This window comes from Bombina bombina, chromosome 3, assembly GCF_027579735.1.
Source record: "Bombina bombina isolate aBomBom1 chromosome 3, aBomBom1.pri, whole genome shotgun sequence".
NCBI classification, from domain to species: domain Eukaryota; kingdom Metazoa; phylum Chordata; class Amphibia; order Anura; family Bombinatoridae; genus Bombina; species Bombina bombina.
The window spans coordinates 755973469-755998848 of NC_069501.1; the positions used below are offsets into that span (position 1 = coordinate 755973469).

Sequence of the window (25380 nt, forward strand, 5' to 3'; positions counted from 1 at the left end):
GGGGCAGGAGCTCCTCAGGACATGGCAATTGCCACACCAGGCTGGATCGCCGCCTGCCTCCCCGGGGAGACCCCCCATAGAACGCAACTTACCAGCACGTCCACCCAGGAGGAGTCCGGAGCTGAGAGCACATGCCCGAGAATGGAATCCTGGTAGCCCATAGTCTTGAGACTGATACTGTGACGGCTAGGGTCTGCATAGGTCTGGTTAGGTTGTGTCCACTCAGAAGTGCACTAGTGGGTCTCAATTATATCATGAAAACTAGTAAAAGTATAAGCTTTGAATGCCACTAGTCTCAGGAAATGTCTATATGTTGCTTGGAAATTGCTGTTTAATGTTAAAGTGGATTTATAGCTTACTGATGTTGAAGGCCTATCGGGCCTGTGTTAAGTTACTGCTGTCCCTATGCACGGTTGTAAACTTGTTAATGTTGTCTTAATTTCCTATAGTTACAGGTTTGGGGGGGGGCTATGGGTCTGTTGCTGGCTCCGCCCCCCTCCATCTTCATCTACATTTCCATTTATATTTCTTTTTTGTTTTCTTTTCTTTCCACCTTCCATCCCTCATTTTACATTTTTCCTCTTTCATCCTCCGCTCTTCACTCCTCACCTAACACTTTTCATATTCCTTCTCTCATCCTCTATCCCTCACCCTACACCTTTCATCCCGCATTCATTCCACTACTGTTTCCTACCCCGTGCCCCATCCCTCCACACTCCCCCTCCCCTCCTGCCCTACCAGCACTACCTCACTCCACCTATCCCTGCCCGATCCCTCCCACCCCTACGCCTCATTCCTCTGCATATCACAATACCCTACATCATTGCTCCCCAACCCGGTACTCATATGCGGATAGGGGACATTTGACCCCCCGCATACACCTGGCGGAGTTGAGGACTCTCTGCCAATTCGGGGAGGTGGGGCGTCTGGAGAGGTTGGCTCAGCATTCCGAAAACTCTTATTCTATAACTCTCACCCCTCCCTCTCTCCCCTACCCCCTTCCCTCCCCTACCCCCCTTTTTTTTTTTTTTTTTTTTTTTTCTTTCTCTCACCCCTACACCTAAGGGCCCCCTCATAGTTGTGAGACATGAAACTGTGCACCTTAAATACCAGAGGCCTGAACTCTCCGACTAAACGGAGCTTGCTCACTACATTTCTGAAAAAACATCACATTGACATAGCTCTCCTCCAAGAGACCCATTGGACGGAAGATATAGCCACCAGATTCAAATCCATACACTACCCAATTTGTATTGCATCCACATTCCACAAGAAGGCAAGGGGGGTGACGATACTGATAGGGGATCAAGTAGCGTACGAACCTATATACATTGACTGTGATACTGCAGGGAGGTACGTAATTTGTGTATGCCGGCTTGACTGTGTCCTGTACACATTGGTGGCTATATATGTACCCAACACCAATCAAACTAGCTTCCTTAAGAATCTCCTCCGGAAATTAGATAAAGTGAAACAAGGCCACACCCTCCTAGCTGGAGATTTCAACATGATTTGGGACCCAGAGAAAGATAGAAGGGGGAACACCAATCTACCAGGAGATAGGAATAGAGACTACACCTCTCAAAAATTTAGGGAACTGTCTGCCCAATATGACCTTCATGATGTCTGGAGGGCTCTCCATCCTGACTCCTGTGACCATACCTTCTACTCGGCTCCCCACTCATCCTTCTCTAGATTAGACTACTTCTTCTGTGACCCTTGGGCACTGAGGAGGGTGCAGAGATCTGTTATACTGCCATGCACATGGTCAGATCATGATGCGGTGGTGGTCGCTTTAGAGACAGGTGGTGCCCGAGAGGGGCCCAGGAGATGGCGCATGCCTGAGCATCTTTTCCAGGATACTTCCATGCCCGAATGGTCCAGAGAAACCATTGAGTTTCTAAAGATCAACAACACGGGGGAGACTTCAGTCTCCATTGTCTGGCTGGCACTAAAAGCCTACATGAGGGGGCTCCTCATAAAAAAGGAATCACAGCAGAGAAAACGGAGAAATGAGTCCCTAGCACAGTTATACTGCAGGCTGGGAGCATTTAGGAAGAGAGCTGAGAACAGATCCTCCCCTTTGGATGTCACTAAGTGGCAAGAAATCAAAGCACAAATCCAAAAATTGGAACTTGAGCAAACGCAAAGAACGCTCAAATACCTGAAAATGAAATTCTACCATAGTGGAAACAAGGCCGACCGCATGCTTGCGAATAAACTTCGCCAAAAGACAATGGCAAACAGAATCTCCTATATCCAGACGGAGGAGGGAAGGCGTTATTCGCCAAGAGCCATAGGCGAAGCGTTTGTGGAGTATTATAGCAAGCTCTACCAGATATCCGCATCTGAGAGAGAGCCAAGCCTCCCTATGGAGGACATAGTGAACTTTTTGCGCGCCCTTGACCTGCCCAAGGTTCCGAAGGAGGCTGAAGAATCGTTGTCAGCTCTTATTACTGTCTCCGAGGTGACCCAAGCTATAAAAGGGCTGAAATTACACAAGGCCCCTGGTCCGGATGGATTCTCATCTATCTTTTACAGGAAACTCTCGGGGGAGATTAGTCCCCTCCTGGTGTCTGTCTTTAATGCAGCTTTCCAGACTGGGTGTTTCCCCAGAGAATACTTGGAAGCAGAAATTGTGACCATCCCAAAACCGGAAAAAGATCCGAGTAGATGTGCAAGTTATAGACCTATATCCTTAATAAATGTGGATATAAAACTTTACTCGAAAATCCTGGCTAATAGGCTAGCCAAAATACTTCCCTCCCTGATCCATCTGGACCAGGTGGGGTTTGTCCGGGGCCGTCAGGGTTCGGACAATACGCGCCGTCTTCTGGACATCTTTGTTGAGACTAAGTCTCTAGGGCTCCCACTGGTCGCCCTGTCGTTGGACGCAGAAAAGGCCTTCGACAGGGTGCGGTGGGAGTATATGGAGGAAGTGTTGAGGGCCTTTGGGCTTCCGACCTGTCTAACTAGTGCAATCATGGCACTATACTCGGGCCCTTCAGCCAGAATCCGAGGAAAGGGGTTCTGCTCCGATCCCTTTGAGATCAGAAATGGTACCAGACAGGGGTGCCCGTTGTCCCCACTGCTATTTGTACTGTCTATTGAGCCTTTGGCTACCATGATTAGGAAGACGGCTGAAATCCAGGGAATGTTGATTCATGATACTTTGCAAAAACTCGCACTTTTTGCAGATGACCTCACCCTGTTCATCACGGAGCCTGAAACCTCTTTGCCGGCAGTCTTTGAATGTTTACGGACATTTGGTGTGATATCATACTACAAGCTCAACTTCACTAAGACAGAGGCGTTGGCAATAAACTTGTCTACGGAGCAACTTAAGGAGCTCAAGGAGACTTACCCATTTGCTTGGTCCACGACCGAATTGAAACACCTAGGGGTTATCCTTTCCCCGGACCCAAAGACTGTAATCCGGGCGAATTACGACCCTCTGTTAAAAGAATTTGATTCTCTCACTACGAAATGGGTTAAATATGAGATATCGTGGATCGGGAGAATACAGTCGGTGAAGATGTCCCTTCTCCCCAAGGTCACGTACCTCTTTAGGTGTATACCACTGGCTGTCCCGCAATATATCCTTAGTCGATTCCAGACGATCATAAACAGGTTTATCTGGCAGGGTAAACCCTCGAGGATAGCCATGCAACAACTACAACGGCCTGTTCTACACGGAGGATTGGCAGCACCTAGCATAGGCAAGTACTATAAGGCAGCTATGCTCTCCCACGTGACAGCGTGGGGGGCCCCAGCTGAAGATACTAGGTGGGGGCAGCTTGAGCAAGCTGTGCTCCCCTCGGGTCTGTTGCTGGGAGACCTCATATGGGTCCCTCGGCATACAGATGCACTCTTGGGGGTTGAGAATCCTGTCATTAAAGCAGGCATTAAAACATGGAAAGAACTTAGTGGCTTGACCGGAGTGGCTCCGCACCCATCCCCAATCCATTCAATCAGGGCTCTACTTTCCTGTTTGCCGGAATCTCATGCGCAGATGTGGTCCGGCTGGGGCATCAAGCATGTCAGAGATCTCTATACACCCAGAGGGTTGGTGACCCAAGCTTCAGATCTGTTAGACATAAACATCCCCAAAAAGTTCCACTTTGAGTATTTCAGGCTTATATCATTGTTGATATCATGGAAGTTCCAAAAGGAGAAACCCAGAGAATTGACACAATGGGAAAAAAGATGGCTGGTGGGCAAACCCCTACGCAAGGCGTTGACAATACATTACCAACTCCTACTAGACTCAGAAAGATTTGCCAAAACATTCCGCATTGTGGAATGGGAGAGGGATATGAGGAAGGAGCACGAGGGGTTGGAGTGGCAACAGGCAGTTCAATACACAAGAGCAGCAATTCACTGTGTCTCACTGTATGAGCTTTACATAAAACTAGTCCTACGCTGGCATAGAGTACCAGTTAGCCTCAATAAGATGTTCCCACAGACTTCGGATAGATGCTGGAGGGGATGTGGCCAAAGGGGTTCCCACTATCATATATGGTGGAGTTGTGCGGGAATCAGGGTAATATGGGACCAAATAGAGGTAATGTTAGATCAATTGGGGTTACTAAACAGACTGACATCTGACACTGCCCTGTTCCATCTGGGACTGGGAAAACTGGCACAACCTGAGAGAGTGCTATGTATCACTATACTTTTAGCTACAAAACTAGCAATTGCAAGATGCTGGTTAGGAAAAACGCAGGTCACACTTTACATGATACGAGATATCATCGAATATGTCCGCTCTATGGAGGATTTCTCTTTGAGATCCATGGGCAAAGCTGGATTACACGGGCAAATTTGGGCACTTTGGGAAGCAGGAGTCAACAAATAGAAAGACATCTAATGTACAATAGCCTCATGAGTGGAGTCCACAGGGACAATATAGAAGATAGCCACTTGTTGTTGGGACTTGGGTCCCCTTCTTCCCCCCCCCCCTTTTTTTTTTTTTTTTTCTTTTTCTTTCTTTCTTTCTCCTTTTCTCCCCTTCTCTCCCTTTGCTTCCTTTTACCCTCTTTCCCCCTTCCCCACTCCCTTATTCTTTTCTATACCCCCGGACGCCCTGCCGCCCGGGTACATTCTCAACCCCCCACTGATGAACAGGGTATAGCCTGCCTGGGTTTAGTTAACTAGGTATTCCTTATACACTTTATCCCATATTAATTAAGTCTTGAGGAGGGGTCATGTCCCAGGCAGGGCATGTATGAAACTTCAGTTATTGTTTGTTTGGTATATGTTACCTTAAGTAAAACTAAGATCCTTGAATTGAGCATTGACAGAGATAAGCCTTTTAGTAATAACCACCCCTGTGAGATTATAGGCTTCAGTTGACAATTCAGATGCAGGTATTATTCGCTGTCTGTGAATATGAAGTTATGTAAAAAGAGGTATCACTCATGGCTAAAGAATGCCCTCTTTGGACAGCTTGTTAGAACTATGCATAAATCTAATGACATGTCTGTTTTATTGTTTATTTATGTTTGCTTTCTCTGGTATGTATCATATGGACATGTTGCCATGATCTCCTTATATGACTGTACTGTATTATTTATGACTTTACCTCAATAAAAAAATATTCCAACAAAAAAAAAAAAAAAAGTCTGTCCAGCACAGGCAGGCGTTTCATTGGCACCACGGAAGACGCCGGTAACAGAAAACAAGGGGGATGCACTCTGTATAGTGCAATCTGTGCCTATGGGTGCCCGAAATGTAAATCCAGCCCTGGGCATTAAAGGATTAACATGATAACATGATGTTTAACAGGATTAACATGTTTATATGGCATACATGGGGTTATTGAAGAGTAATAGATTGGAAGAAGCCCAAACCATAGCTTAAAGGGACACTGAACCCAATTTTTGTCTTTCGTGATTCAGATAGCGCATGCAATTTTAAGCAACTTTCTAATTTACTCCTATTATCAATTTTTCTTCATTCTCTTGCTATTTTTTTTTAAAAAGAAGGCATCTAAGCTTTTTTTGGGTTCAGAACTCTGGATAGCACTTTTTTTATTGGTGGATGAATTTATCCACCAATCAGCAAGGACAACCAAGGTTGTTTACCAAAAATGGGCCAGCATCTAAACTTACATTCTTGCATTTCAAATAAAGATTCCAAGAGAATGAAGAAAATTTGATAATAGGAGTAAAGTTGCTTACAATTTCATGCTCTATCTGAATCACAAATGAAAAATTTGGGTTTAGTGTCCCTTTAAGTATTTTAACTGCAAAGTGAATAAGTAGAAACCCACTACTTAATTGAAAAAGGAAATTTTCAATTAAATTGCAGTAAAGCCCTCTTCAACCCCATTAGGTCTAATAAATCTCCTTTAGCCAATTTAACCTCTTTGTTGCCATATTAATCGCCTATAATGTCATGTTAACCACAGACAGCCCAATATTAACTTGCTTAGATTTAACAAGCGCTTAAAAGCACTCAAGCAAGTTTTCTTACATAAGTCAATTCTTTTTTAGTCGCTTTTTTAAAAAAAAAAAAAAAAAAACATTTAGGGGGGCATTACATCCCTGGCGATGGGGAAAAAATTGTCTCACTAGTTTTCTATGCAGCATAACTAGACTGTTGCGCTGAGCAGCTACACTGCTGTGCTGCATAGAAAACTGAAATATAAATATAAATATATTTTTCTGGTGTGGAAGTCACATCTATTCTTTTGGATACCCCAAAGTTTTATAATTCTATTTGTACTTACAAACATTTTTGTTGTTATAATACTTTTGAATCAAAGAGTACATGTACACATAATGCAAAATATCTCCGAAATCAAACCGGAACAAACGTTCAGTTTTGCAGCACAAATCCGCACAAACGCAGCACAATCCAATGGTATATTTGTTTTTAAAATTGCATAACATGGGGTGCAAAGGGGGCGGTGTTTCAGTAAATATAATGCGCTATATCTCCGAAACCAAACCGGCACAAACATTAATTTTTGCGGCACAAATCAGCACAAACGCAGCACAAACAAATGGTATATTTGTTTTTAAAATTGCATAACATGGGGTGCAAAGTGGGCGGGGTTTCATAAAAAAATAATGCGCAATATCTCCTAAACCAAACCGGCACAAACGTTAGCTTTTACTGCACAAATCAGCACAAACGCAGCACAAACGAATCGTATATTTGTTTTTAAAATTGCATAACATGGGGTGCAAAGTGGACGGAGTTTCAACAAATATAATGCGCTATATCTCCGAAACCAAACCAGCACAAATGTTTGTTTTTGTGGCACAAACCAGCACAAACGAAGCACAAACAAATGGTATATTTGTTTTTAAAATTGCATAACATGGGGTGCAAAGTGGGCGGGGTTTCATAAAAAAATAATGTGCAATATCTCCTAAACCAAACCGGCACAAACGTTGGTTTTTGCGGCACAAATCAGCACAAGCGCAGCACAAACGAATGGTATATTTTAATTCAGTTTTTACAAACATGGGGTGCCAACTTCACATAGGTATTTTAATGCTGTGACTTTATACTCTTAAAGCTGTACTTGTTTGGTGTTCAAATTACCTGAGACTGACTACAATCCCTTTCTTCAGATCTGGAAGATCTATCACTGTCAGTGTTCTTGGCCCATTGGGATACAAGTTCCAGTCCAGGCTCTTCTTTGTCTTTCTTGACATCAAATGGAAAGTAAGATGATGTTGCCATCTTTTTTTCGGTTACATTGACACAGGGGAAATATGTTTTGATTTCCATGGCATTTAGCTTTTTGTTTTCATAACAATATTCTGGTGAGTATTCTAACTCAGTTATTTGTAAAGATGGGAAATATGAATCATGAGCAGCTACTGGTTGGTTGGGTCTATAGTCCAATATTTTGTAGTTATGAGATTTTTGCCCAGGAGACTTGAAAATGACCTCATCTCCCACCACATCATCCACAACATCTGGGTTTTCAAAATGAAGTGGCTGATTATCTGTCCATTCTTCATGTTGTGTTCTGTTTGAGTTATGTGTTAGAGCATCCTGAGACTTGCTAGATCTTAGTATTGTCCATTCAGGATGATGTACAGAGGTCTGAGAAAATATGCTTTCAACAGAACCTCCTATTCTATACTTGGAAGTAATCAAAGATTCCTCTTTTTTAGCTTTTCTCATCCTAAATCCTTCTTGTAGATTGTCTTTCTCAGGGAATTCAGGGTACATTTCATATTTCAGATTTAAAGCTTTGTCTTTTGTAGGATATTCATTCCAGTCTCCATCAATTAGAGTATTTGAGCTTACTGAAGTTACATTGATCACGGCATTATCTTCCATGGTCAATGCAAAGTTAAAATTGAGAACTTAAAAGCAAACTTTACTATGTTGAAGTCGCAATTTAGTTAATTATTTTGTTCTGCAGCTGCAAAATAAGAAAAAAACATGTAAATTAATTATTTTGTATTAGAAATGCTAATAATTATTTAGTATGCATGTTAACATTGTTAATTGTGTGACTATGAAAAATGAAAGCTATGGAGAAAAGGAGTTTAAAATGTTAAAGTTTTATTGGAGATCTCCAGATTTCCCATGCTGTAAAAGCATATAGCTCATAAGAAGTTGTATATCCTTGTGACAAAAAAAGTATTTTATAGTTCCCATGCAGCACTTATTGGCCTAAGATTTATAAAACATTATTATATTGAATGCAAAACATTAGAAAATATTTATTTTAAGAACATGCATCAAATGCAAAAGTATTACATTTTTTTAACATTTAGAGTATTAATTGTCATAATGACTAGTTTAAGTTAATTCTGGTTATTTTGTAATTATATTTTTTATTTGTCCTTATTGTTATTTATGGGGCTCTGTAATGCAATTAATTAAAATACAAACTGTTGGTTGCCCACCTAAAATCTTCTTGTTTTCAAATGAGTTTTCATATTTTCGAATCCCCCCCCCCCCAAAAGTCAATGGAGAAAAAAATTGTTGAAAAAATACTAGCACCCATTGCGCAAACAACATAGCATATTCGCATTAGTGAATACATAGTTACAATATGAATATTGAATATATGTTTTTACATCTTTTCATCTACTTAACGTCAAAGGGCTCTAATGCACTTATATATACTGTATGTCTATATATGTGTACATATACATATTTATGTGTTTATATGTGTATATATGTCTGTAAATACATACAATAAAATATACACATATAAATACATTAATATATATGTACATAGACATACCTGTATACATATAAATACATCTTTAGCAATGTATATTTATGTGTCTCAATATTGAAGAACTTTGTCGGCTTTTTTTTTTTTCTAACACCCGAGATCTCATATTTTTGAGCCCTTTTTTCTGTAGTTCCCAAATTAAAGCAGAGGCCAACTAGTGCCTAGGGCAGCATGATTTTTGAGGGTCAGGACATTTTGAGAGGTAGTTCTATGGCATGTTGTTTTCCAATTCCTGTTCTCTTAAAATTATTTTATTTATGAATATTTCTACACATCGTGTGACCCTGTTTTCTAGTGAAAGTGCATAACCCCACCCCAGCCTCCTCCCAGATAAATTTAATAGAGTAGTAATCGTCTAGTTTATGTATTTGGAAATAGTGATGTTTCTCAAGTGATAGTGTAAAGGTAACATGTGCTGTTCAGTCTGCTACTGAGGGTACTGATTCCTGTTTCCATAGTCTGGGAATCAATTGTTTTGCGCAATTTAACATTAGGTATAGTAGTTGTGATCTAAGTTTGCATTTCAGCTTTGTGGTTTTGTGAAAAAGACAAGTTAGTGGGTTAGAAGTTATGTCTGTTTGGAGTACTTTATTTCATTGAGTATGAGGGACCAATATTTGTTTATCTTTGGGCAGGCGTACCATATATGAGTTGGTGAACCTATTTGTTCGCAGTTTCTCCAACAGTTAGCAGAGGATTTAGGGTATATCTGTGCTATTCTTTGCGGTGTATAATACCATCTACTAAGGAGTTTCCTGTTGGTTTCCCTGCATCTCATGGATGAGGACGAGGAATTAATTTGTGCAATAATATTGATCCATTCTTTTTCAGATAATTTAACATCTAGCTCTTTCTCCCATTTCTGTGTGTATGTAGGTAATATACGGGAGTGATCCTGTAGGATGAGTTTGTAAGATATTGACAAGTACCTCTTAGTAATTTCAGGTTTTTAGCATATATTCTCAAATGGTGTTAGGGTTCTAGTAATTTTTTTTTTTTTTTCCGGGTGTGTAGAAATTAAATTATTTAGTTGGTGATATTTATACCATTGAGTAAATTGTAATTCATTGAGATATAGCAAATCTGTCATAGGGAGTAATTTAACAGTGTCTAAAACGTTGTAGTATGGGATTAAAGTGTGTATCGAACTTGGCTGTTTTGAAACTATATTGTGTTTGTTGTCAAATATTGGGTTTACCGTGATGGGGGTTAGTGGTGAGGGGTTCAAAGATATAGTTGATTTTTTCTTAATCAGTCATTCCCATACTCTAAGTGTTTCTGCAGTTAGTGTAGATGTAATGTTTATCACTTTCTGGTGTGTTATTGGAGGCCAGCAAACACTGCCTAGGTTGATCGAGTTGGCTAGTGAATTTTCTAGTGTTATCCATTCCTTATCATTTTCATTTTTACTCCAATTCACAATACAAACTAGATGTGAAGCAAGGTGGTAATATGCAATACTAGGCACCCCCAATCCCCCTTTACTTTTGGGCATATACATAGTTCTCATCGAAACTCTAGCCATATGCTTAGACCATATGTAGGTGTTTATGGATTTTTGTAAAGTTTGTATGAAGTGTTCAGGGACATGCATGGGCAAAACCTTCATTATGTATACGATTTTTGGTAGTACCATCATCTTGACGGAGTCAATATGGCCTAGCCATGAGATAGTTTTTTATGTTCCCATGTTCGGAGTTCTTGTCTGATTTTTTTGTGTGGTAATGTTAGGTAGTTTGATGTAAATAGTCTATTCTTGTCTGCAGTGATTTGGATCCCAAGATATATTATGGATGTGGATCTAAATTGGTAGTGGAAGGTCTGTTGTGCTTGTTGTGTAAGAGCCTGTGAGTTATATAAGCTAAGAAATTCTGATTTGGATTTGTTAACTTTGAGAATTCTTTGGAGAGAGCATTTAGGGATGACAGTCTACTTTTTTATTGTTTAAAATATAGATTTACTAACATAACATCTTTACTACCTATTCCCCAGCTTTGCATAAACAACATTGTTATATTAATATACTTATAACCTCAAAGATTGTCCGCTTGTTAGACCCTGCAGGCCTCCCCTTTCTCAGTGCTTTTTTTGTTAGTTTACAATTTTGCACTACAGTCAGACAATGCTTGTTCAGGTGTGCCATATAGATAACATTGTGCTCACTACCAGGGAGAATCACAATGAGTTTCCAAGAATCAGCACTATTTTGTCAAAATGCAAGATTGTAAAAATTAAAAAAAAACAACACTGAGATAGGGGGATTAGATGCAGGGGATTAGATAAAGGTAATTATAGAGTTAAAAGTATATTAATATAACAGTGTTGGTTATGCAAAATTGTGGAATGGCTAATAAAGGGATTGTCTATCTTTTTAAATTCTAACAATTTTCAAGTAGACTGTCCCTTTAAAGTCGTTCCAATCCATTCAAAAACAATTTGAAATCAAGTTATCCCATGGCTTTCCAATGGTTTTACAGTGTGTTAAAGGGACACTAAACCCAATTTTTTTCTTTCATGATTCAGATAGAGCATGCAATTTTAAGCAACTTTCTAATTTACTTCTATTAATTTTTCTTCGTTCTCTTGCTATCTTTATTTCAAAAAGAAGGGATTTAAGCTAAGGATCCAGTTAATTTTTGGTTCAGACCCTGGACAACACTTGTTTATTGGTGCTGTCCAATCAGCAAGGACAACCCAGGTTGTAAACCGAAAATGGGCCGGCTTCTAAACTTACATTCTTGCTTTTCAAATAAAGATAACAAGCGAATGAATAAAAATTGATAATAGGTGTAAATTAGAAAGTTGCTTACAATTGCATGCTCTATCTGAATCATGAAATAAAAAAAATTGGGTTCAGTGTCCCTTTTAACAACAATAGTTTACACCGAAAGAATTTAATAGCTGTATTCAAATCCATTCGAATTTATTTCTGAAAACTTTACACGTGAATTTTGGACTTTAATGGTATAAGAGAATTAACTTTAACAATTTCATTTAAAGACACTGAACAATATCGATACTGTATAAGCACGCATTGGTCCCCTTGCATGTGTTCTGCATGTTTGTCATTGGTCCTCTCTCATGTGTTCTGCAAGTTCGTTGTTGGTCCCCTTGCATGTGTTCTGCATGTTCGTCATATGTTTTATTAAGAAGTAAAACTTTATTGAAAAAATACTAAAAGTGGGTATATTAAAAACTCAAATGCTGGCAGTAGTTTAGGTAAAGTTAGTCTATAATGACACAATATTTATTTCACAATATTTTTATAATGATAATAAATATCAGAAGCCCATTAAAACATTTGTGCTGTTGATATAATGTGAACAGTAAATCATTGTTTTTTTATATGTAGTACTCTTAGGTTAGTCTCCGAGTCTCAGCCTTGTCTTATATACCAAATCCCCTTGATAGTTAGAAATAATATTTTTATTATTAGTATTTACTTTATCTGGTTCTATTGCAGGAAGGGTTATTTTTATAGATACCTCTACATCTTTAAAGGGATAGTAAACCCCAAAATTGTTCTTTTATGATTCAGATAGAACATACAATTTTAAACAACTTTCTAATTTAATTCTATTATCAAATTTTCTTCATTCTCTTGTTATCCATTGCTGAAGGGACAGCATTGCACTACTGACAGGAAGCTGAAAATATCTATTTAGCCAATCACAAGAGACAAATGTGTGCAGGCACCAATTAGCAGCAGCTCCCACTAGTGTATGATATGTGCGTATTCATTTCTTAACAAGGGATACTAAGAAAACGAAGCACATTTGAAAATAGAAGTGAATTTAAAAGTGTTTTAAAATTGCGTGCTCTATCTGAATCATGCAAGTTTATTTTTTTGGTTTTCCTATCCCTTTAAAATAACAACTCTCTATGGTTCAGCAGTTATGTTGCAATATTTATCAGGTTTGGCATATTGCCCAATAATACAACGCTCATAGGCTATTAATAAAGTCTAAGGATTTAATAATATATTACAATGGTAGTTATATCTTGTTCTGTTTCAAAAAAGTGATGTTTTTCTAATTACAAGATTGCTTTCTAACAACAACCATTTCCTATGACTTGGCAATTATGTTGCAGTATTTGTTAGATTTGGCACATCGCCCAACAACAGTTAATATTCTCATAAAGTTCAAAGATCTAATATCGCTTCAAATATAATTACATTATTTGTATATGAACCTGCCTAAATCTGGTATACTATCAACAGATGTGTTCTAATATCCTAGAGTATTTCAAACTACCAAGGTGTATCTAGTTTACAAACACACATTTTCCAATAGCCTTAAAGGATTAATCTATGAGTCCAGGAGTTACTACAAAATCCGCTCAGTGATTCCCTATTGGGTAGCAGCATTCAGAGCTGCATTGAAATCTACATAATCAGTTTAATTATGAAGTGATAAATTAAGACGTATAAAAGGCTCTATTGCATATACGCCTGCTTATAAGCAATTACTTGCTCACACACCATTAAGCATAGTATAGTGCACGAGACTGCCTGAAACCAAGAACTGTCATGCATTCATTAGCATTTTGATACTAGCAAAACAGGTTTGATATAAAGCTGAAATTGCCGCATATTGCTAAAAAATGAAGAGCTCTCACTAGCCGCTCCCCTTTCCCTTCAACTGAGAAGAAGAGCATTAACTTCCATTTTAGACTGCATATCAAATTCATACCATATTAAATGTTATTTTGTTTTTTGCTTTTTTAAAGGGACAGCACAAATAAAGATTTTTATTAGCAAATCTGCTTAGAGTTGCATGTCAACAGTTAATCTGCCTTACTACAGCAAGGAGAATCACTGTGTTAGTGAAAAAAATGTATTAGTCCAGGAGGACTCTCCTGGCCCCTTCAATCCTGCAAGTTTTTTTTTTTTTAGTGGCTTTCAGTGATAAAACTACAGGGGGTGCAGAAGTCACAATTGCGACTTGGCCCCCAAGGTTGGGGGCCCAGCTTAAAAAATAAACAAACAAAAAAAACATAAAAAACGTTGACGTGCTACAGCCTGCACTGATATCATGTGAGTGTGACATGATGCTTCACTAGTGTCTCTGACTACAGGGGTTAGTCTTTCTGTTTTACCCATTGTTGTTTATGTGTGTGTGTGTGTGTGTGTGTGTGTGTATGTATGTATGTGACTGTGTGTGTATTTATGCATGTGTGTGTGTGTAAGTTTTGGGAACCAGCAAATTATAGACCTTGCTACTACAGCATGGGGGGCGGGGGTAAACAGTGTCAATCTATACAGTACCACTATATACAGTACGTGGGGTGGACCATGTCACAGACTACTGTGGTCACTTTATAAAGTACTGGGGCGGGTAGGGTCAGGCCAGCCATCACTCACTATATACAGTACTGGTGGGTTAAACAGTGTCACTATATACAGTAATAGGGGGTCAGACCATTTCACAGACTGTGGGCACAGGGTACCTCCTTTTGCAGACATGTAATCTGATTCACATTTTTTTTCTGTTAAATGTAAAAAAAAAAAAAGATGTATCAAATTCACTTTTTTTGGGTGGGGGGGCCTTCTTAGATTCTTGCACCTGGGCCCTGTGGTTTCTAGTTACGCCTCTGGTGGTTTTGGATAGTTCAGCCAACCGGATGGTGACTGTCTACCTCAACTGAGTTGCTATACTATGTTCCCTATGTTCTTGGGCATCATGATCTATTGCTGAGTGCAGTGTACCAGCTGGTACATTACTACTTCACATGCACAGGAATACAGGAAGCAACTGAAAAGAAAGTGAATAAAAGGTACATTTTTCATTAACACCCACAATTTTGCCTTTCATAAGGTAGATTAACTGTATAAATGCAACTTTACTAAGGTCTGCTGCATTTTTTACTTTTTTTTTATATTTACTGTCCATTATTTATCATTTTTGTAAATGCTCATCTGACATATTAATAAACACAACTGTTTCCTGTTTTAAAAAGAAGATAAATACATAGGTCAGCTCTTTCTCAAACTGTGACATTTTACACACAACCAAATATGTTTCTCAAATCAGAATAAAAATACATGACTGTATAGAAGTGCTTGGGTGTTTAAATAAAATGTTTATTGTAAAATGACTCAAACTCAATTATTACTCAAACTTAAACTCAATAATTGAAACTCATTGCACAAATGCCTTGAAGAGGTAACGATGGTTAGTTAAATAAAAATCCTGCATTTAGATACAATAGTCATTACTGACTGATTATGCTGTCATGTTTTATTTTTGCATTGGCTGGGTGTATTTGTTTATGTGAATTGCTGTGAAAATCTCTACCAATATCCTCTTGTAAAGCCTGTGAGTTACTTGTTTCTTACATTTTTTATTTATTTATGGTAAACCAGATATTCCTAATATGTAATCAAGGAAGCCACTTCTATCTCAGTAAACTTCCACTGTTAAGGATACCACCATATCAAAAATGCCTTCAAAAACGTACAAAACAAACAATTAAAAGCAAAAAAGCACCTTCTATAAACAGATCACTCTATTATATCCGCAAAAGAAAATGTTTAAAAAAGTCATAAGGAAAAAGAAATAAAATAGAAAAATGTGACAGACAACCTCTCCAGCTTTGAAGTAGCAAGACTTCAGGCTTGATGATATAAACTTTGCCTGCTCAAAGCCACTTTTTCTCATCAACTCTCACAAGGCTGCCCCAGTGGAATGATAGTAAAAAAGGGGCACTCCCTGCGAGTGGCGAGATGGCTCCTATTAAAAGTATAGGAGATCGCTGGATAGGGACACTTCCCTCCTTAGAGCGAAGTTAGCAGGGGGAGCACATTAAAATTAAAATCCTGCAGCCAATATAACTCACATTATGCTGCTTTCTGCATTGAGCATCTTATATTCACCTATATTTTCGTATATATGTGTTTATCTATTAGGGTTATAATTATTTTGAGTGTTTTGAGAAAAGCTCACCACCTTTTAGTTGGTGAGAAAAAACTGTGATATCTGCAGTGCAAAAATCTTTATAGAATTACGCTGGGATTAGAGAGACATTTTCATATACGCCCATGGAATGCCCATGTTATGCCCATTTTACGAAATAAAACAACAATTACGCTTTGCATTTTGTATTTATAAGTTCAAATTTCTGTGTGATTTTCGCACAGCCAGTGTACTACAATTACGATTTATGCTGTCCATATTTAATTTGATTTATTCCTGTGTAAATTACATACAATTTTAACTTTTTTTTAACATACGATTTTTGGTGAATAATTTTGTTACGGTTTTTGATGCACCTTAACAATACATTTTTTTTCCTGCTTATTTTTGTGTGAATGTTTCAAATATTTGTTTTGTATCATGTTTAAAATACGAATTTTGTTGTGCACATTTCATATGAAAATGCAGTATACGCCCCTTAGCGAGACACCCTGTTTTAAGAGTAAAAAATAGCTTTAGATCATTCTACCAGGGAAATAGGACTGGCGAGCATTCTTTAGTAATCTCGCCAGCCCAGAGAGCTTAAAATCATTGAGCCCTTAGAATCTAGATAATTTCACAAGAGCAATAGAATCTATAAGAATCTGCATGCTTAAATGAGATTTAGGTGAAACACTTTGCCACAACCCTAAAATACCCAGGAACACACATTACCAACCCATTTGCCACATCTCTGAGGGTTCTGTGGTGGTTCTCATTATTCTATTTAGCAAGAATACTTTACCCTAATAAAATGCAAATGTTGAACATTTATAAAAACCCACTATGCAATTGTGTTTCCTAAGTGTCTTGGCTGTAATTACATTCAGATCTAGCAATTCTTGTTTGTTGTGTGAGATATCATGTATTGGGGCACATAACACAGCTATGTATATTAATAGCAGGAACCCCCACTAACAAAATGATAGACAAGATAAGTCACTGAGCCTTTTCCCTCCTATGTTCTCCAAATGTTTTCTTTTTTCATTGTATTACAAATCAGTTTATCTCTGGTTGTCTAGGGGAAGAGCCTGGCCTTTTTATACATCCCCCGGCCTCCAGTGGTGAGAAACATATAAGGCAAATATGAGATAAAATTGTAGGGGTTGGGAGTTCAGGAGAGCAGCAAATGTCACTGTGCATAGGCCACAAAAGAACTAAATATGCCATCACATGGAAGAGTAGGCACCTGCCCTGGTTTCCTCTGACCAGCAGGAACTCAATGAGTATGAGTCCACTAAGCTGCTGCCACAACAGCCTATTTTATGCTGACATTTTGTTATTAAAGGGACACTAAACACCTTGTAATTACCAGTCAATTCTGTTGTCTTGTTATAGAATAACATATCAGCCAAGTCTAACAATTTTTAAAACAAATGTAAGTTTTGGTTTTTGCAATTGTTTTTCAATAGCCAAATTCAACTCACTACTTGCCTCATTTGGAGGAGTCAATATGGACTTGAGTCTTCAGCTGACAAGACAATTGCTCTGCAGTTCTTATCTGTTAATGTTATAGTAAACACCTTGAGATTTTTATATAAAATGTTTAGTTATGTGTATTGAAACAACTTTGCAATACATATTATCATTATTTATTTTGCCTCCTTTTCAGGTAATATAGCTTTGAAAATTGAGCAATTTTTACCATAACTTAAAAAACACCTGCTGACTTCACAAGGCAAACTCTGCTACATATATGTCCCTAATTTGCTTTATCATATAACAACTGCAAAACAATCTACTTTATTCTAACATTATCACAGTGACTAGCCTTGTTTGCTGTGGACTAAAGCCCTGATTGGCTCCTCTAAATAAGGCAAATGGTAGGTGGAGTTTGGCTATTAAAAAAATGATTGCATTAAAAAGGATGGTAATTTGTTTCAAAAACATTAAGACTTTGCAAATGTGTTATCCTATAACAACATAACGGAAATGTCATGTTTACTGTTCCTTTAAATCCAATTAGGGAGATATATGTAACAGAGTAGCCTTGAGAGGTTGTTTCACTATTTAACTAAACTGTTTATATTACAATTTCAAGGTGTTTACTGTCCCTTTAAAAAAAAAGAAAAAGTTTTGTCTATATTTATATGTCAAACAGAGCCCTTTTCTGTGATAAATATATTTCCAAATTGTTCCTACAACCAGATGCCCCTGATTGTAGATCTGCTCCTTATGTGTTGCAGTAGGACTGACAGTTTTTTATATAGTTAATTGAGCTCACTATAAACTGTACGTTGTCAGTTATGAAGGCAACACCCTCCTGCCTGCAAGTGAGTGGCACGTACTGATCACTCTGTCAAAGCTGCTCGAGTTTATTGGACCCATCATTGAATGTAACCTTTATGTTATTCCACCTCTAATATGGAAGGCTTCACAAAATTTGAATGTCTTCTGCTTTGCATATAATTTCACAAGCAATAATTTAGCAGGCCCAAATGCCACAGAAATAAAACAAATAGTATAGAGATTTATCTGCTACCTAACGTCAAATTCCACATATTGTTTAAGTCCTCACATGACTTTAATAAAACAAAGACTATTTTGATTTATTTATATGTTTATAAGGAAACAGCAGCAAATCAGAGTGAAAATATACCACAGTATTCAAGTTAGTAGCATGCAATTTATGTGGTGCTAATTAAAATGTCATTTAATTCCATGCAAAAGAACTATTTGTGACAAGGGTATCCAATGATCAAACTATGCCTCATGCAGCAGCATTGAAAAGAATTACAATGTGAATCACCCAGACAATGATAATGATAATGAATGTGATAATCTGTGTATAGTCATTAGACTTTTTAAATAAAGTTTATTGAGACTATTTCGATAACAGACATGGGCTGTTATCTACTTTATCTTCATACAGAGAAAATCATTCAGGGCAAATGACCATTTTTATAGTCCTCATTTTAGTCTCGCAAATATGGTGAAGCAATAAAAGAGAGATCTGAAAAAGCGTAAGCACCGTGAGGCTAATGAGATCTAAAACAAACACATGGGATATTAAACAGGAATGAAGCAAGGCAGACATAAAAGGAAGAAAATATGATATTCCCATGCAGTGCAAAACTAGTCAAACATAAAGGATGCAAAAAAAATTAAGAATGTACGTAGTAAACATAAAGTAGCCTTTAACATTACTGCTTTTAACATAAACAGCAGGCTCCAGCAATTTATATTCATTGCTAGAGTTTAGAATATTTTAACTTAAAGGGCCATAATACCTAAATGTTTAAACACTTGAAAGTGATGCAGCATAGCTGTAAAAAGCTGATTAGAAAATATCACCTGAACATCTCTATGTAAAAAAGAGATATTTTACCTCAAAAGTTCCTCAGTAGCCACCTCCCATTGTAAAGGCTTTCTAAGCAGCAATTTAGTGTGTTTGTCCTGGGACATCTGAAGGGACTAGCATCGTGCACTCTCATATTATTTCACCAATCAGGTAAAGGAAGCTTACTATGAAATCTCATGAGAGTTAAGTGAAATATCATGAGATCACAGTAAGAGTTCATGACCTCAGCACTGCTGATGCTGATTGGCTGCTGTTCATTTCTTCATTTTTTTAAATTTGTTTACCTGCAGCTGGGAGCAGCTGAGTATAACTTTTTACACAGAACTTACTCTGCTGAGCTGAGGAAATTGTGAGGTAAAATATCTTCCTTTTTTACATAGAGATGCTCAGGTGATATTTTCCTGTCAGATTTTTACAGTTATACTGCATCAGTTTCAAGTGATTTAGCATATGAGTATTATGTCCCTTTAAGAGCTAATGGATATGTTTTTAGTGATTTCCTCACATTTTGAGCCATAAACACAAAAAGTAGAAATGGTGACATAATTAACACTTACTGCTGAGCTAAGTGGAATTGCTAGTGTGTTTCTGAAATGTACAGCACTGAGGCGAGATGGAAATGCAATGCCAGAATACACATTGTGCTTTATGCAACAAAAATATATGTTGATGCCTGGAAGCTGATACACTTTTTAATTTAATTAAAGAACATCATGTATAAGTTAATTGCTAAATCTTCAAATAGCTAAAAACTCAGTAATACAACTCTTTCTTTCCCTTCATGGAAATTTCCATAATATTTAGTTTTTTACACCAAAAAACATAACTACCTTTAATTCAACATGTGAGATATATCATAAAATTGCAGGTAACATTAAAACTATTTTGTCTATAACAAAAATTTTAACAAGGAAGAGCCAATTTACAATAATTATACTACAGGTGCAATCATTTTTTAAATCACTTTATGCACTTGTAGAGGAGTGGTAGCACTACGAAGACTCACTAAAATATGAGTTGCGAAAGCAAGCAGCAAGAACAAGAGTGCTGGCCCCTTAATTAAAATTGTAGTATAAATGTGTGTACATATAAATGCATATGAACACGGTGAATAGAATATAAAAATTCAAAGTCTCACTTTATTAAACAGAATTAAGACACAAAAATGTTAAAAACACTTAAACTGAACCGCAAATTCAATGAAGTCATGTGTGTTTATAAATATATCTGATTAAACATATGTCTGGTATGTTAGACTACTGGACAATCTTTATGTCCGTTTCTTTCTCAAAACCCACTAACAGCTCTTATATGATGTCATGTAATTTTTTTGATTCAGCCATTTAGAATTACTAAGTGTTCCTGATTCCTCCTATGTAGAGGCCACTCGCTAAGGACAAAGAGAGAAATTAAAGTGCAAGTCAACCATATCATTTTTGAAACACTAGGGTTGACTGTTGAAACAAATAAAGGGCACTTTCATTCATGAAGTATAAGATACTTCATGCAGAAAGTGCCTTTATTCGTTTCAACCGTTCGCCACTACGACAGCCCACGGGAAAAACAGTTTTTGCTAAGAGGTGACATTTTAACCTCTTAGCCATTGTAGCCAATAGCAGTGCAGTAAATCTAGTTTGGCACCCACGGGAGCCGAATTTACCCCACGGCTACTTGCTAAGAGGTGAAAATATCACCTCTTAGCAAAATATTTTTTGGCCATGGGCTGCTGTAGCAGCTAAGAACAGCGAATGGTTGAAAATAATAAAGGCACTTTCTGCATGAAAGAAAAATTGATAATAGAAGTAAATTAGAAAGTTGCTTAAAATTAGATGCTTTTTTCTCCAAATACTACACTGACATATACTCTACTGGAACTTTTAATACCGCGGAACAAGAAGACTTCTGGAGTAAATTCTCATTCCCCACATTATCTTCTGCTGCACTTGAAGAGTTGTACTCTCCCATAACTGAGTTGGAAGTAGCCAATACAATTCAGAAGTCACCTTATAATAAAACATCTGGTCCAGATACACTCCCTAACGAATTTTACAAAATAATACCTACTAGCATAACACCTCATCTAACTGCTCTATTTAATCACATATATATATATATATATATACAAGGCAATGAGCCCACAGTTAATTTCCTAGCATCTTTTATGACGTTGTTATTAAAAAAAGGGAAAGACCCGGCCATGAAGGAATCTTACAGGCCTATTGCCCTCATGAACTCAGATTACAAATTCTTAACCTCTATTTTAGCTCAACGGCTGCAATCTTCCTTACCCTCTATTATTAACTCAGACCAAGTTGGATTCATGAAGAATAGAAATTCTTTTGCTAAAATAAGAGAACTTTTTCTTGCCATAGACTATCTTGGGGCAAATGAGGGCTCAGAGCACATAGAGAAGGGGCCTAACTCGGACATGGCAATTTTAGCCATAGATGCCGAGAAGGCCTTCGACTCGGTCTATCATGATCATCTACTATTTACTTTAGAACAATTTGGCCTGAAAGGAAAGTTTATTACATTTGTTGCAAACCTATGTCAAAATGCTTCTACAAGGTTGGTAGTTAATGGGTTTCTTTCCCATGATATAAGACTATGCAAAGGAACTAGGCAAGGGTGCCCTCTCTCCCTGCTTCTTTTCAACATTGCTATTGAACCACTTGCTATAACAATTAGACAGCAACTTGAGGGAATAAAGATAGGTGCACATGAGCTAAAGATTGTGCTATATGCAGATGACATCCTGATATACATGACCAATACAAATACGAATATACCTAGACTTCTTCAAATTCTACAACAGTTTGGATCCTTTTCTGGATACAAGGTTAATATTACAAAGTCGGAACCTCTTTGGATTAAGCAGGTGAGGGACTCTTATACAAAAATACCTTTTTCTATAGTCCAGGGCTCATTCAGATATTTAGGAATAATGGTATCCCCCAATCCTGATACCTGGTATTCACTGAACATTACCCCAATCATAAATAAAATAAAAAATACTCTTAAAAACTGGCATAATCTACCTCTTCCATTATCTGGACGTATAGCAGCATATAAGATGATCCTTCTTCCCAAATTACTATATATACTTCAGAATATACCTCTGTTCTTGACCAAGAAAGATCTATTGCTTTGTAATTCCTTTCTGCGATCGTTTATATGGCAAAACAGGAGGCCCAGAATTTCATTTTTAAAACTCTCTTACCCCATAAGATATTGTGGTCTGGCTCTACCTAATCTCAGGGCTTACAATTACGTCTTTCTGGCTCATATAATAATTGATTGGTTATCCTTAAAAGACTATGTTACGAATAATAATCTCGAAAAAAATATAATGAGCCCTCTTTCTCTCGCGTCCCTCATTCATTCCAATCCTAGTTCCATTCCATATAGAATAAAGAAATTGAGATCCATATATAATCCAATCTTAGCATGGAAAAAGTTATGTAGTTGGTTAGTTATAGAGCATCGTGTCTATTCCATTCCTGGGAAACCCTCAATTTCAAACTGGAATAAACTCAACAATTTTTTTAAAATGGAAATATAAGGGGCTTTCCAATGTATACCAGATGTTAGATACAGAAAAATGCTTTGTTAAAACTTTTGATTCTCTTAGACATAAATTTAATCTTCCACATAGAAATTTTTTCGCATACCTGCAAGTGAGACATTATGCCCAAAAATTTACAACGGATTATGGCTGGAATTGGTCACTAGGAATTATTGAAAACTGGCTTGTATTGGCTAAAAATGGCTATATGTCAATTTCCCCTTTCTACAATGCCCTGGTCTCAGATATGGGTACAATAAACTTGGATAAAATTTGTATTAAATGGGCCACACTATTAATGCAAGAGTTAGATTCTAAGTTACCACATCTTTCAATCCAAGAAGCTCGGTGAGTAACTCTCTCTTCTACTTGGAGGGAATCTCATTTGAAATTATTATATATGGTATACTATATTAAATACGGAAATATCAATTTCAATATATGCCCTAAATGCTCTTTTCCTTCGGCAAACCTTCTGCACATGATATGGGATTGTCCAAAAATTAGAATCTTCTGGCTTAAAATCCAATTTTGGCTTCACAAAATGCTGAATAATTCCTCCTTGGTCCTGACATCAGTGAACATAGTTTTTTTTTTTTATTTTAACTCGGAGAATAACTAAGATAACACTAAAATTATTAATATGGCTATACTGGCAGCCAGATATCTTATTTTCAAAAAATGGAAAATGCGAACAGTTCCTAGTATAATGGAAATTAAAAACTACCTAAAGAAACAATGTACTCTTGAGCAAATTGATACTAATATAAATAATGATCAGGATATTATTAGATTCTTCCTCAAGTAGTCAGAATTTATAAAAATACTTCCTCCTAACGAAATTGAATTTTTAATATATCCATTTCGAAACCCTGATCTGGTTTTGCTTGGCATATGGTAAACTGATTATTATCTTTCTTTCTCTTCTCTTTTTCTTTCTCTTCTCTTTCTCCCCTTCTTCTTTTCCTTTTTTCCCCTTCCCTTTCCTCCTCCCTCTCAATAAAATATAAAATCCTAACAATGTATTCTGGCTAAAGTTAACAATGGGGAAAAGTATATATTTAACTTCTTGCTTGTTCTTTTTTTCTTTATTATTTTTTAAGGTATAGGAAGTATTTTTTTCTCTCCTGTACCCCATACAGAGAAAAAAAAAAAATCTGTTTTGTATATTATGTAATGCATTGTCAGCTGTAAATAAAGAATTTAAAAAAAAAAAATTAGATGGTTTATCTGAATCACAAAATAAAAAATTGTGTTTAATATCCCTTTCAGTCCAGGCCATTGACAGGCTATGTAAACACAGCTAGCAGAAGAAATTACACTCCTGGTGGGGTGTAGAAGAGATAACTAATTTGCCATTGTTCTCTCTAAGTATTGAGCTTTGCTAAGATAAGGAAGCATGTGTATGTACACAAAGTGATAACATAATAAAATATAATTTTACCTTCAAGCCCAACCCATTTCAATAGGCTGTGCACAAAACCATCAATTTAATATACACAGATAAACCTGAAAAAGCAATTTTGCATACATTCTATACTCGGCAGCTGATATACCAAGTCATTGGAAATACATTAAGGGAAAAACTATTTAACAGTATACTGTCCCTTTAAAGAGTCTAATTTTTAACCATTAACATTCAACACTGAATTGAACACTGAGTTGAGAAATGCTGAGTTACATTTTTGTGCTATGGGGAAACTATATTGTCAATTGCTAACGCAAAAAAATGTATATAATGTCTCCATTTATCAACAACTCAACTAGCAATCTGCCTGTATAAACTCATGAAATTACACTGGTAATCAAGCTTTCAGATTTATGAAGCTATGGACCCTATTCAAAACAATGTTTTTTTCCCTGGTGTTGTATTTCAGATTTTGCAGCCATCATTTTTCAACTATCAAATTCAATTGGCACTTTGATTGTAAGCCTGATTTTTCAAATGCTTCTAACCCTTTATAATGAGTGTTCAGCTCCTCACCAATCAAAACACAAGCAGTAAATTTGTAGGTTTTAAGATATGTTAGGTCAATTTAAGATAGACGTCAATTATAAATATGTCAGCTGAACGCATTTTAATACATTTTCCATGAAGAAAAATATTAACTGGACATGAAACCCAAAGATTTTCTTTCATGATTCAGATAAAGAATAACATTTTAAACAACTTTCCATTTTACTTCTATTTTCAATTTTGCTTCATTTTGTTGGTATCCTTTATTGAAGGAGCAGCAATGCACTACTGGGAGCTAGCTGAGCACTTTAGTAAGTTAATGATAAGAAGTATATATGTGCAGCCACCAATCAACAGCTGTCTTCTAGTTCTTGAAGATAT

At 37.1% G+C, this 25380-nt stretch overlaps 1 protein-coding gene across 1 annotated transcript in view; it reads right to left on the minus strand.

The window, feature by feature from the left end:
- Positions 1 to 25380, minus strand: part of LOC128651914 (uncharacterized) — a 193945-nt gene that overhangs the window by 163603 nt on the left and 4962 nt on the right. The window contains exon 2 of the mRNA XM_053704878.1: positions 7558 to 8392. Coding sequence (XP_053560853.1) covers positions 7558 to 8307 — 750 coding nt within the window. The 5' untranslated portion in view covers positions 8308 to 8392. The remainder of the gene's footprint in view (positions 1 to 7557; positions 8393 to 25380) is intronic.